This window comes from Ammodytes marinus (assembly GCF_949987685.1).
Source record: "Ammodytes marinus genome assembly, chromosome: 15".
Lineage (NCBI taxonomy): Eukaryota > Metazoa > Chordata > Actinopteri > Uranoscopiformes > Ammodytidae > Ammodytes > Ammodytes marinus.
Window position 1 is genome coordinate 13712887 of NC_137219.1, and position 13194 is coordinate 13726080.

General features: G+C 45.3%; 3 protein-coding genes across 3 annotated transcripts; 2 read left to right on the plus strand and 1 right to left on the minus strand.

Annotated features, from left to right (window-relative positions):
• The first annotated feature begins 400 nt into the window (after nucleotides 1-400).
• On the plus strand, nucleotides 401-4081 carry klf11b (Kruppel like factor 11b). The gene is made up of 4 exons (XM_080042005.1): nucleotides 401-545; nucleotides 1392-1670; nucleotides 2115-3051; nucleotides 3290-4081. Exons 1-4 carry the CDS (start codon nucleotides 507-509, stop codon nucleotides 3589-3591), a joined length of 1557 nt encoding a protein of 518 aa, XP_079898131.1. The 5' UTR covers nucleotides 401-506; the 3' UTR covers nucleotides 3592-4081.
• A 1748-nt stretch (nucleotides 4082-5829) lies between these two features.
• dnaaf2 (dynein axonemal assembly factor 2) lies at nucleotides 5830-8044 on the plus strand (the record flags this gene model as incomplete). Its single annotated transcript, XM_080042258.1, has 2 exons — nucleotides 5830-7605; nucleotides 7694-8044. 2 exons carry the CDS (start codon nucleotides 5830-5832, stop codon nucleotides 8042-8044), a joined length of 2127 nt encoding a protein of 708 aa, XP_079898384.1.
• A 221-nt stretch (nucleotides 8045-8265) lies between these two features.
• Nucleotides 8266-13194, minus strand: lrr1 (leucine rich repeat protein 1). Its single transcript, XM_080042064.1, has 5 exons — nucleotides 12687-13194; nucleotides 11598-11696; nucleotides 10659-10911; nucleotides 9309-9783; nucleotides 8266-9004 (listed from the first exon to the last, which is right to left on the minus strand). Exons 1-5 carry the CDS (start codon nucleotides 12867-12869, stop codon nucleotides 8749-8751), a joined length of 1266 nt encoding a protein of 421 aa, XP_079898190.1. The 5' UTR covers nucleotides 12870-13194; the 3' UTR covers nucleotides 8266-8748.

Genomic DNA, 13194 nt, shown 5'->3' on the forward strand with positions numbered 1-13194 from the left:
GCTACTTTTCTTTTGTTGACGACTTATACAATGCTGCATCGAGCCGTCAGGTCGTTTTCAGCAGTTTACACCCACGCCCCGTGAACTCAGCATAGACTGGGCCGACCTTTTGCCTAGTTTAGCGGCAGTTCATCGGGTTTACCCTGACACTGTTGACTCTCACAGGCCCGCCCACCAACGGCCACGCACCCCATTTCCTCCAACCGTCCAGCGAGCATGCACTGTACACGCGGTCCCTGCTCTCCCATTGGCTGACGCTCTGCACACACTAAATTGTGATTGGTCAAGTGTTGCCACCCGCCGGTGTGTGTTGTGAGTTTTGTTTTTCTTTTTTTTTTAATTCTCCTCCCCATGTTTTACACACACAGCTGAGAGAAAAGGGAGCCAGTCAGAGAAAAAAACGACCTGAACCCTACCCCGGTACAGGCAGCAGCACTGGCAACTGCCGTCTCTTTGTTCTATACTGGCTTTTATTACAGAAAAGTGATATTTTGACATTTCATTCCATGCCATCGCGACATTTTACAGCAATGGAGATAAACCGGGTAAGACAATTTCTTTAAACTGTTTATTCAGTTTAGGCGCGACATTATTTTACAGTCCACAATATGCACTTGTTTACCTATGAGTGATTTGATATTTCAGCAATCAAGCTGAGTTGTCAACTACATTTAAAATGTAGGCTACTAACAATTTTACTCATGGGCTATTATTGTGTCAGCATCCCTCTGATGCCAAATCAAATAGGCTATATACAATTAAAACTTAAAAGCGTATTATTAATTAGCCTACACATTTATTCAGTAGCCTATTTAAGGGGAACTAGCCCAATTTAGGTATCGATGATAATGTAAATTGTTAATGTACGGAAGCATGTCACTGATTGTTGAACCTGCTTTAGTGCTTGTGAAGGATCAGTGAAATGTTTTGTTTACTGGTAAAACTGTTTTATATAAAGTTGTAACGTATTAAGCCTACTTCCTGATGCAAGCCCGCTTTATGGGGATTTCACATGGCTCATCTCGGCAGCACGTCACTGTTTGGTCTATATTAGGCAATGGGAGGTTTTATGGCTCGGAGCCAAATGCAGTGCATGCTGGGCTGGGGTGTAGTCACCACCACCAACACCCCTTCTCCCTTATTGGCAGCATCTTGCAGTTTGGCCCTGGAACTGTGACATAGCAGATGATAACTGGAAATAAATTGTCCTCCTCTCAATTCTGGTTCAGAATAGAAAGGTTTCCTTCGTTTGCAATAGTGACATAATCTGACCTTAGTCAAAGTTAAATCAACAGCAGTAGAAAAAAAACTCCATGACCCAATGATGTGGCACTGCTGCAGTACTTTCATGCCGCTTCCTTTGTCTGATGTTCATCTATTGTTCCCTTTAGGCCGACTACATGGATGATTGTGGGTCCTACGCGAAGAGAAGGAGGCATGACAGTGAGTACTCTTCCTCTAGCGGAACCTCTGGCCTGGAGTACACTGACCTGGAGGCAGCTGAAGCGCTGGTGTGTATGAGCTCTTGGGGCCAGGGCAACTTCCTCGGCAGCAACAGGCCAATCCCCTGCAAGCCCAGACCCCTCACCCCAGCGTCGGACTCCTGTGACTCCCTCTTGGCGCCAGAAGTTCCAGAACCGCAGAAGGACTTTGTGTCCCTCTCCTCCCTGGTAAGTTACTTATCGTGCTGTGCAGCTGCAAACCCTTGAATGAAACATAACAGAGTCCTGCTGCCCCTTCCTAGTAATAGTTTGAGCCAGGAGCAAGCACTGAAATCACACAGAGCCGTGAAACCATCGAGATAACCGATGTTTGATTAGTAAACATAGTCCTGAGAGTCTAGGTTTGCCGCAGCCTTTTGATGTGAATGTGTGGAGATAACTGTGGGGCCGGGGTTTATGACATGAGACTGAGGCCAGGTTGTGTGTCTTCAGACACAGCCTCGTAAAATAAAATAAGAATCACAGTTCATAGCTCAAGATGATCATTATTCATGTATGTACCTGTTTGCCACCAGTAGTACTTCCTTTGTAACACTACATAACATTCCATGTTTTTACAATGGTTTTGGTTTAATTCTCCTAATGTTCTTCTTCTCTGTTTTCTCCATCCAGTGTATGACTCCCCCTCACAGCCCCAGCTTTGTTGAGACTTTAGCCTCCAGCGCTGTGCTTCAGTCAAGCTCGGCGTCCACGCAACACTGCGGATCTGGGCCCCATCAACCTGTCCTGACGCCCGTTGTTGAAAAGACCCCCTCCCTCCCCCCTCTCCCACAGCCCTGCAGAGCCATGGCGACCAGCGTCATTCGCCACACGGCAGACCGCACCCCCTGTCACCACCACCAGCACATTCCAGTGGCCCCCCATCCAGAGAAAACTAGAGACACAGTGACGGCTGCAATGGTCTGCCTGCAGCAACTACACCGACAACAGACGCAGCGGCAGCTAGGCATTACAAAGACTGAGCAGATAAACTCACCTCCAGCTCCTCTCACGTTCACATTATCCGCCTCAAGAGCCTGTTTGGACAGTGTCTCCGCCCCCACTCCTGTCAATAACCGACTGCAAAACAGCCCACACACTCCCCCTGCTCCCACAACCCTGTCCCCGCCCTCGGTCGCCGCCCCTCAAATCTTCTGCCAGATGTTCCCAGTCAGCAGCCAATCGGGGATCATCTCAGCCTTCATCCCCAGTACGGTTCAGACATCCAATACTGGTATTCGAACCCACACAACCACCGCCACGTCCATTCTCCCCCAGCACGGCTCACATGTCCAACAGTCCCTCATTCAGGGCACAGTGATGCTGGTTCTCCCCCAGTCCTCCGTCTCTCAGGCCTCTCACTGCTCTCAGACTGTCATGACTCTGGGCAACACCAAGCTGCTACCTCTGGCCCCGGCCCCTGTCTACGTGCCAGCGGGGCCCAGCGGTGCTCCAGTGGCCACAAAGATGGACTTTTCCCGCAGGAGGAACTATGTGTGCAACTTTCCAGGCTGCAGGAAGACTTACTTTAAGAGCTCACACCTCAAGGCTCACCTAAGAACACACACAGGTGAGGGGTTTTTACTGTGCAGCAAAGTATTTAGTGTGGGTGATACTTCGTGAGGATGTGCAATGAAATGTGACCACATATGATTGTTTCCTCCTGTGTGTTAAAAAACATGTTGTTTTTCTCGATGGGAAGTGGATGAGCTCATTGTTATTTTGCATGGTGTCATCTGAAGTGTATTATGCCTGCCATGTGACTCACTCGCTGACTTCTTGTTTTTCTGTTTCCCTCCCTCCCACAGGTGAGAAGCCTTTCAGCTGCAGCTGGGACGGCTGTGACAAGCGGTTCGCCCGCTCCGACGAGCTGTCGCGTCACCGGCGCACACACACCGGCGAGAAAAAGTTTGTGTGTCCCGTGTGCGACCGACGATTCATGCGCAGCGATCACCTCACCAAACACGCCCGCCGCCACATGACCACAAAGAAAGTTCCCTCCTGGCAGGCTGATGTTCGGAGCCTCAACAAAATTGCTACTGGCAAAACACCTCCCGCAAAACCTGGCCTGGCAACACTAAGCATGCTGGTGCCTGCCGGCTCAAAGTAGACAATGAACACTGCCATCTTACCCACTCCCAAGATACCACAGGGACACCGGGAGCAGCCAAGCACACAAGGCTGCTGCTATTTCACTCATGGGAATTCAAGAAAAAAACATGCACTGGACTCTTTTTTTTCTTTCTTCTACTGCTCATTTGTACACGTATTTCCTTCCTCTAAAGGATTATTTTGTTTACTATGATGTAACTGATAACATGTATGCACTCTTGCCAAAGCCTTTGTATGAAGTTTATCTTAAACATTTCACCCTCTATCCCTGCTACACTTTTGATCAACAGTATCAGCAGTTTGTGTCTATGTGAATGTATTCTTTGTTGTACTATGAAATGCATTGGTCATATTTGGGGAAATGTTAACATAAAAAAATATATAAATATGAATATTAATCATTACTATGGTTATACCTTGATGTTATCTCCCTGTCTAACTTTTCATATTATTTAATACATATTTGTAATAAACAACAGATCAAATGAGTCATTCTCTGGTGCATTTTGTGACCTTTCCAATACCTAATTCCAGGAATAAAAACAACCAAATGTGGAATCTATGTAGTCAGCAATCCTTCCCGGTTGTCTCAAGCAGAAATGCAGTGAATGGTTCCTGCCCACATCCTGCGTGCGTCACACTGTGACTCCCCCACCAATACCTCCAACGTCCTCTTGGTGTACTAGAGGTTTTTTTGTGTGTGTTCTTCTGGTGAGAGCATATGGGGACATTGTGTCCTGTTTCTTAGCTCAGAGTACTTGAGTCGGCGCAGACAAAACAGATTTGTTTGCCTTGTGTTTATGAACTGCTCATCTGAGCCCATTAATCTCTGTCACAATAATAAGTAGGGAGGTGGTGAGTCTGTCATTCTTGCACGATGGACCAATGACTTTTATTCATTCATTCAAAAATCTCTCATCGGTCTGGTATGAATTTAACAGACATGTCCTGTTCTTGTGGTTGGCGGTCACAAATGAAAGGAGGCAGTTCTGGTTCAAAAATACATTTTTAACAGAAAACATTTGGAGGATTCAAGTGGAAATTTTATAAAGTAAACAATTGAAAGAAGCGAGAGGCGGATGGACCTAGAGTGGTCCTTTGTGCTGCCTCCATCCTCTCTCTCCCACACATTCATATGCAGTGGTCTCATACCAGCAAAGCCCTTCCAATCAGACAGTGAGAAATACGAACTGTTGGGGGCGCGACCAATCACTCCTCTTCCCTGCATACCCGCCCCTCTGCCTTACTGACCGACATACGCTCTGGCTGAGTGCCACCTGAACTGTGGTCTATGGCGACACCTAGTGATGGATTGATGTAGCCTAATTTCACCATTTACACATTAGTGTGGCCTACCTACTGGAGAACTAAATAGCCTTTTGACATGTTTACCAGTCCAGAAGGGCCTATAGTTTTAACTGTTGGTGCTAATAGCAAGCAATGGTAGTCTACTGGGTTTTGTATTGTTGTTTTGTGCCCTTTGACAATAGGCTATAGGCCAACCTATTACTTTTTCAAACAATTTAAGCCTCGTGTAAAAAAGAAAATGTAAAAAAGGAGGTCTGTTCTGATGATGGCCTATTTAGAAAGGAAAACACATTTGGACGTAAAGTAGGCTAGATTTAATAACATTTAAAGAATTAGGCCTATTTCTTCAAATGTTATTAGGTGTGGTCATATGTTTTCTTTCTTCCTTTAACATTTGGGCTATTCAATAAAAACTGTTTCCTTGTTCCACCAATTTGCCTACCCCTAAAAAAAAACTAAAACTTAACAAAACCAAATCACCCTCGTGTAAAAAAAAAAGAAAGAAAAAATACAAGTAGGCTTACCTGTGTAAAATAAAACAATAACAAAATAAACAATAGAAAAAAATACCCGAATGTAAAAACAAATAAACAACCGAAAACAATACGCCCTGTGTAAAAAAACAAACAAGAAAAAAACGTCGTAAAATCAGAAATTCCCCACCCAAAAAATGTACCCTCGTTGCTATGGTTACATCAACACAACTGCACCGGGTTGCTGCTAGTTTGGGGTCTAACACGAGCCCAAAAACACGTAAACGAACATAAAACGACACAAAACTCGGCTTTGTTTCGTTCAGGACAGCTTGTAACCCTTACTAAATGTAAGTAACTTCGTGTGTGGACAGTCAGTTTGGACGTTTATCACAAGATAGTCGCATTTCAGGTTGCGTCCGCTAACTGAACATAATATCCTCGTAATCTTCGACATGGAGGTCGGGGATAAGCTGAAAGACCTAAACATGACAGTGGACGAAATCGACAGGTTGACCCAAGCTTTCAAAGACGAGAAATTCAGGGAAATGTTTCGCGATTACGCCCAGGAATTATCAGACCCGGAAAATAAGAAAAGGTATGAAGAGGAGATCAAACTTTTAGAGCAGGAGAGAGGCAACACCATCGAGTTCATACACCCGGAGCCGTTCAGGGCCCTCAGGACGAGTGAGAACGGCAAGAACAAGTGTTTCATCAACATCTGCACCAATACGAAAGTTGGCAAGCCTGAATGTAAATGGGGGACCTCGGAAGTCGGCCGCAGAGGTCAGTGTTGGTCCCTGCCTCACAGTCTGCACCCAGGGAGACAGGACACAGACCCGAAGGGGAACAGGATCGTCATCTATGATGTGATTTTCCACCCAGACACGCTCCACATTGCAAGCAAAAACCAAAGATTCATGGATATGGTGGACAGCACGGCCATGGAGGGGATCCAGAAGACCTTTAAAGTGACTCTGGACAAAAACAACATGAGGGAGATCAGCACAAAATACAAAGGCACCCCGCAGCCTTGTGTCATCAGGAAACCCATACCCGGATTTCAAACCAAGGAGCCCTCGGAGAAGCTCGCAGACCCTCTTGCGTTCCCATACCCCAACAACAGCAAGAGAACGACCGCATTCTCGTCGCAGAGCAAGCCTAAAGAATCGAAACAAAAAACGAACCAAGATTCTGCTCCTGAAAGCCTCCGGATCCAGCCCCAAGAGGAAACCAAAGAGCCGACCCAGCCGCGCCACACGGTCAAATACAGATCTTTCATTGATCTGCAGGACTTCAGGGATTCTAGAGACTCAGCACAAAGCCCCCGACCCAAGGAGATAGTGGTCACCATCGACCTGCCACTTCTGAAGGCCGTCACGGGGGCCAACCTGGAGGTTACAGAGAGGAGGCTACTGCTGGAGTCCAAGACACCCGACTACAGACTGGAGCTGCCCTTAGCCTACCCAGTGGACCAAGATAAAGGAGAGGCCAAGTTCAACAAACAGAGAGGACAGCTCACCGTTACACTGCCCGTACTTCCTTCCAATGAAGCCTTTGACTATGATTTTGCTCCGACTGGCGAGGGTGATGGAGTGACACAGGAGGGGGATAGAGAGGTGGACAAAAAGGAGACGGATGGAGAGAAAAGTGAGGAAGAGGGGCAAAGAGGTGTTTATGAGAATGATTTGAAGCAGCAGATGACAGTAGAGAAAGTTGGAGAAGAGGGAGAAGGAGAGGATCATGGGATGGAGGGCGAGGAAGATGCAGTGGGAGCGGAAAAGCTAGTGGACGCCGGGCAGGAAGAATGGAGGAAGCAGAAGAGGAAAGGGGGAAATAGCGACGGTGAAGAAGAGGAAATCAGTTCGAAGGAGGAGAAAGTGAAAGGACAAGAGCAAGGAGATGAAAAAGAAGTTGGTAGATTGAACCTCTGTGGAGATGCAGGGATCAGTGCACATGACAAATTAAGTGAAGACGGATGCGACGGAGCTGAAGAGACAAACGATATAGACGCAACAGGTTTTAAGCGGGACACTGTTGTCGACCAATGTCTGGAGTCTTTTGCTGTCTCACGTGGGGCTTCACCCCAACAAGGAAACCAGCCGCCCGTTTTAATCATTGCTGCTGAACATGAAAGTTGCGAAGTAAAAGAGGGAGAAGTGAAGCTGGAGTCTGGTGTGGAGTCACCAACGGAAATGAAGACGTCGGAAATCAGCAAGGAGCTTGAGAATGTGAGCTAAATCCTGACAGTGGTGTTGGAGAGACTTTACAAGTCAGTGTGTGTGTGTGATCAAACTAATAAGTGTCTTTTTTTTTCAGGTGGAACCAGGTTCTGCGTTTCTACATGACGGATCAAATGAAGAATACCAGGCCGCTTCTGCAGCTGCTGCGTCATCCATACTATCCAACCCTTCCCCTGCGACTGAGGAGAGCGGTGGGACGACTGCAACAGAGAAGGTGGACGGGACGAGCGGCGGAGGTTCAGACAATGGGGTACCAGTCTGCTCTGAGGAACTGGCCCCGTGCTCCTTGGAGTGGGAGCGCGGGGTCAAGCCACCGCCTGTGCTGTTGAGGGAAGTAGATGAAGATGGAAACGAAACGGTCATCAGCAGTCACACCACAACTGCTGGGTTCGTCTTCCAAAACTCTCTGATGTTTGAGCTGGACTGAGGACTGTGTGCTGGGGGGCGGTTCAGAGAAAGGTTTTATTGTATGGTATCATAGTTAAATCAGTTAAATAAATGTATTTATTTGTAACTGGACACAAAAAAAAAAAAAATCAACGTTAATCATTTCCATGTCCCAGAATAAACTACTTTAGGACAACATAATGAATACTCTTTTTATTTATTTTTTTACACACATATACAGTTTATAAAATTTGTGGGTCATTATCACGATAAAAACCAACTCCCTATAGCCAATGCTTATGGACCCTGAGGCACTGGGTAAAAAAAATCATCTAATTTCTTTACTCCTCTGCCTGGTCAGATGTAGGTCAGTTTGCTCTAAGAGGCAGGAACAACAGGTACTATGATGTATGACACCGACCCACAGCAGAGCTGTCATACTGTCAGTGTTGCTGCCCACTGATATCACAAGTCAGTGCCCCTCAGTGACGGTTGGAGCAGGTACAAAGGTATTTGTGTGCATCTCTTAGCCCATTTTGGATGTGTGAGAAGTGCATTAGAAGTCGAATGTAAGTGTAAAACAGGCAGCCTGAAGCACTTTTAAAAAACAAAGCTTAACAGAGTCAATTTCCTCCGTTCGTTTAAAGGCTTAAACTGCATCACTGAGCCTCTTTGTCGTCTTCGTTTCAAAATCCACAGCAACGTCTAGCTGTTGGTGATGATGAGAAATGCTCCCGCGCTCCCTCATCTGATTCCTCTCTGGAGGGAGTTGTCTAAGAATTCAGAGTAGCAGGTGAGGGAGCAGAAGTGCTGCTGCACGGGAGCGTCTGTGCCCCCCATGTCGTCCACCAACACCACCGTGTGAGAGACCTGGTGCAGGTTCATGCTCACCGCCGTCTTGATGTAGAAGCTGATGCAGACGCGGCCGCAGTCGCAGGTCTTGGCCACTTCCAGGTCCCGACACAAGTGGGCAGGGATGAGGTGAGGTCCGTATGGTACCCTGTGATGGCAATCAAGACAGACCAGAGTTAGAAGACCACGGTGAAAATATACAGAACATTTTACTATTGTGGAAAAGTTATTAGACAAAGTGAAACTTTCATATATTTTAGATCAGGCCTTTCTTTTGTTTTAATTTAATTTTGATTACGGTTTACAGCTCATGGAATAAAAAATCCAGTGTCTTAAAATATTAGATTATCACAAAATGATTTATTATACAGAAACGTCGACCTTCTGGCAAGTATCATAGATATTCTAATTTTTTGAGCTGCACTGATAAAATGAGCATGTTCAGTTCTAACCTGAGGTTGGCCACAGCTCTGCATGCCATCTCTTGAAGCGTCAGGGGGAATGTTAGTTTCATCGTGTGGTCCAGAGAGTTAGGTTGGACAAAGGGATTTCCAAACAGGTCCAGGTTCTCCAGACTCAGCTTGCGGAAGTCGCTGGGCAACATTGCCAGCTGGTTGTGCGCCGCCGACAGGAACCTCAACTTGGAGAGTCGGCCGATGTGGAACGGCAAACAGACAAACTCGTTGTCGTCCAGTTTGAGGTTGACCAGTTCTCTGAGCTGGCAGAACTGAGCGGGGAGGGAGCGCAGTCGATTCTGGCTGAGATCCAGCACCTGGAGGGTCCGCTGCAGGGTGGACAGGCACAGAGCCTCGCTGAAGGACTCCAGGTGGTTGTTGTGGAGGATGAGCTCCGACAGGCAGCTGAGGTCACCGATGGTGGCGGGGAGCTTCTTGATGTGGTTGTGACTGAGGTCTAGCTTGTGGAGAGCTGAAAAAACAAAAACAAAAATACCACTGCTTAAAAAATGGTCCTCCAGCACTAAGATCAAGTGGGTGACTTGCAAGAGACAAAAAGAAAAGACATTTAAAATCGAAGCAGCAGAAGATGAGATAACCTGACATTTTTTTCATCCTATACATTTTGTACTCATCAGGGTTGTTTTTTTAAACCCTGAAAAATCTCCGGAGTCACAAGACATGATGACACTATTTTTCACAGGCTGTGAGTAGAACTCCTGATAACTGAGCTGACCTACATGTGAAACTTTGAACCTAACAATGCTCTGTCAAAGGGCTTTGGTGGCCGAGTGGTTATTGCGCATTGCCATGTAAACACGACATATCTGATTCGATTCCAATCAGCAACCTTTGTTTCCTGTCATACCCCTTTCTATTTCCCTATCTTTCTGGTCTGCATCTTAGCTTTCATTCTCTAAAATGAAATCACATTAAAAAAAAAGTTCTGTGAACTTGACAATAAAAGTAAAAAGGGCCAACATACAATTTCGAGTATGTAGCCAACAACCACGCCTCCCGGCTCTACCTTTGAAAGGTGCACTATGTAACTTTGGGTGTTAGAGAAGTGAACATTTCCTAAGGGATATTCTCAGTTAGAAGTTAGAAAGCTACCTGAGAAGTTACTGTTTCACTGTTTTTGTTACCAGCCGCAGGGCCCACAGTTTGGTTTACAAACATATTCTAGTCTTACGTTTGGTTTCAGGTTCCTTAAAATTATTTTGTTTTGATTAATGATAGAATTATTCAATACTAAGATTTACATGTAGAGTAAAATATGTTTTGTAAACTAACTGCAAGCTCTGCAAATGTAAACAAATCCCCCTCCTCTGAAACAGCATAGTTCACCTTTAAGGGACAGCATCCGCATGTCCACCCGTGACAGTTTGCAGTAGGAGACCTGCAGCTGCTCCAGAGAGTAGGGGAAGTTGGAGGTGAGGGGGTAGTCCTTCTTGGAGACGATGGTGAGCTTCTTCTTGGGCTGCTCCACGTCTCTGGCGCGAACAGGTGTGAGTGTGGACAGAGGAAGGCTGCTCAGTTCACTTCCCCTGTCTGCCAAGCGAGCGGCTGAGAGGAAGCTCTTCAAGCTGTTTACGTCCGCCTGCAAATAGATCCCTAGATTAATATGGTGACAAGACTCACAGCAACCGCCCAGGTGGCAGGCAGTGCATGACCGGGATTCCTTAAATAACCTAATTTCACTGGCCTGGTATAATTTGACACACTTCCTTTGGAATTAACCTGATGAACTTGTTCAAGTAATTTTTATGAATATCGAAGACAGTCCAATAATAAACCAACATCAAAAAACACCCAAAGACACATTTAAATGTATGGTAATTTTTGGGCTATAGTTTCTGGTGTTTATTTATAATTGTTTTATTGTCACCGTCTCTGTTCGGAGCTCCCGTTTATCCTGCCTAATATGGTGTCCATCCATCTGTTTGTGGGTGTGTGAGTGCAGTCTACTTCAATGTTTAGAATTTAGGTGAAGGGTCACCGCTGCTTCATAACAGCCAGGAGGGCTTTTACAGCAGCTGGAAACAATGTGAGGCTGCTATGGTGTCTATCTGGGCAATGGCTGCTGTCACAACAAGCGTATGTGTCTGTCTGTCTGGTTTCAGAAATGACAGATGAGTGGACATAGCTTGACTCTTGTCTGGAAAATTTTCTTAGAAAATAAGGCTGAAGTTGCTTCATCATAAACTTGTTCTGTGGGGAAGACAGCAGCCAGTTATTTGCGTTTCAAGAACTTTACCGTCATTACACTTTGTTTCGACGTCATACCTTGCTCAAACAAATGTCAACAGCAGGTTCCTTTAATCTCACGGTGGCCTTCCCTTCCTCCACAAACCAAGTGAAGAACTTCTCTATGTTGTTTTTTAGCTGCAAGAGAAAGGGGCAAATGTCAGTGAGTGATGGAAAAATACATTTCACAACACATCATTATTCAGCCAGCTGTGATTCACTCTGTAGACACATGTAGACAGGAATACTGTCAGCATTTTAGCCTCAACATGCATCATAACAGAGCCATAACACATTGTATGACTATGATAACAGTACTTCCAGGGTTTCCAGTCCAAACGCCTCAAACCGTTAAATCACAGTGAACAAACGTACGTACTGGCTTTTCTGTATCAAAACAAAGCTTTTTTTTAAATTTTTAGTTTTAAGAGTCAAACAACAAGAGCAATGGTCACAATAACGGTGCATTTACTGAAAGAGAGGAGAGGGATAATACATGTTATTTATCAATTGAGATGATGTTATTGTGTATATGTCTGAAACTAGGTCAGTAACTATATGCATCCTGTAGGTTTCATGTCACAATGCGTTGTTGTTACTTTTCTTATCCTTCTATATATACAAACTTTGCTCTTACAGCAACCAGAGGGCTGATTAAGGCAAATGCAATCTTGGTTTGGCTAAAGTTCATGCTTGGATAGTGTCCAGTCCCCTGCCTGAATTATGTTATTGTATCTTTGTATTGTTTGATGAGGTTAAAAACCCAAATAGCAATATACTTTGAAGCATCTTGCAATCTGTCTTAGATGGAAAACATTACATGGCTTGTGATGTCTTTAATATTGTGTAGGCTATCATTGTATATTCAGTGTGTATGATATTGTTGTTGTTTTAAAATGATTATTATGATTGTTCTATCCCTTACACACGTTTCACAATATTATCTCATTGAAGCACCTTCTAACTCTGGGTTTGAAAGGCACTATAGAAATAAAGTGCATTGGTAGTATTATTAAAAAAATCATGACCTCGGCTTCAGCTTTCACAACCAGCAGCAGCATCACTACTGTGTGTTAATACAGTACATAAACAGTAATAATAACAACAACAACAACAACAAACACTGACCTTGTACTTTGAGCCTGCCCTGTCTTTGGCTGTGCAGATCATCAAGTAGACGTTGAAGCGTTGACTCGTCTTATCCAACTGCTTCCCGATGGACAGCACCGCTCTCGCCCCCTTCCCTCGACTTTTCATTCCGAACGAGGGGAGCATCCGATTCACTACCTCGACATCACACTGCAGCTTCATCGCAACCAAATACTAAAACATAAAGATGTCCGGCTCAGAGTGAACCGAGGGTTTAAATGCATACCACAGAGAGAAAACTTCCGCGAAAAAAGTATCGCTAGCTACTAGTTAAAGAGGCGCTGCGGCTAGTAGTGACACAACAAACATCCGTGGCTTATCTTGCTCGCCCTGGATGTCAACAAAGTCAATACAGCAGCTTTCTCTCCACGGAGCAGCGAGCGGCCGCTGAGGAGGCGACACACGGTCCACAGTAAGAGCACCGAGCATTTATCAGCCTGCGGTTATCTTGATAATATCTGGGCAAATTGTTAGAGGTAGTAGTTCG

Bases quoted from the DNA above. Each gene is read 5' to 3' on its own strand.
- klf11b (XM_080042005.1), top strand. From the start codon at position 507: ATGCCATCGCGACATTTTACAGCAATGGAGATAAACCGG. The intron at 1,671-2,114 runs GTAAGTTACTTA...TTCTCCATCCAG, and splicing joins TTGTGTCCCTCTCCTCCCTG to TGTATGACTCCCCCTCACAG. The intron at 3,052-3,289 runs GTGAGGGGTTTT...TCCCTCCCACAG, and splicing joins TCACCTAAGAACACACACAG to GTGAGAAGCCTTTCAGCTGC.
- lrr1 (XM_080042064.1), bottom strand. From the start codon at position 12,869: ATGAAGCTGCAGTGTGATGTCGAGGTAGTGAATCGGATGCTCCCCTCG. The intron at 11,697-12,686 runs GTCAGTGTTTGT...TTTCTCTTGCAG, and splicing joins GGGCAGGCTCAAAGTACAAG to CTAAAAAACAACATAGAGAA. The intron at 9,005-9,308 runs GTTAGAACTGAA...TTGCCATCACAG, and splicing joins AGAGCTGTGGCCAACCTCAG to GGTACCATACGGACCTCACC.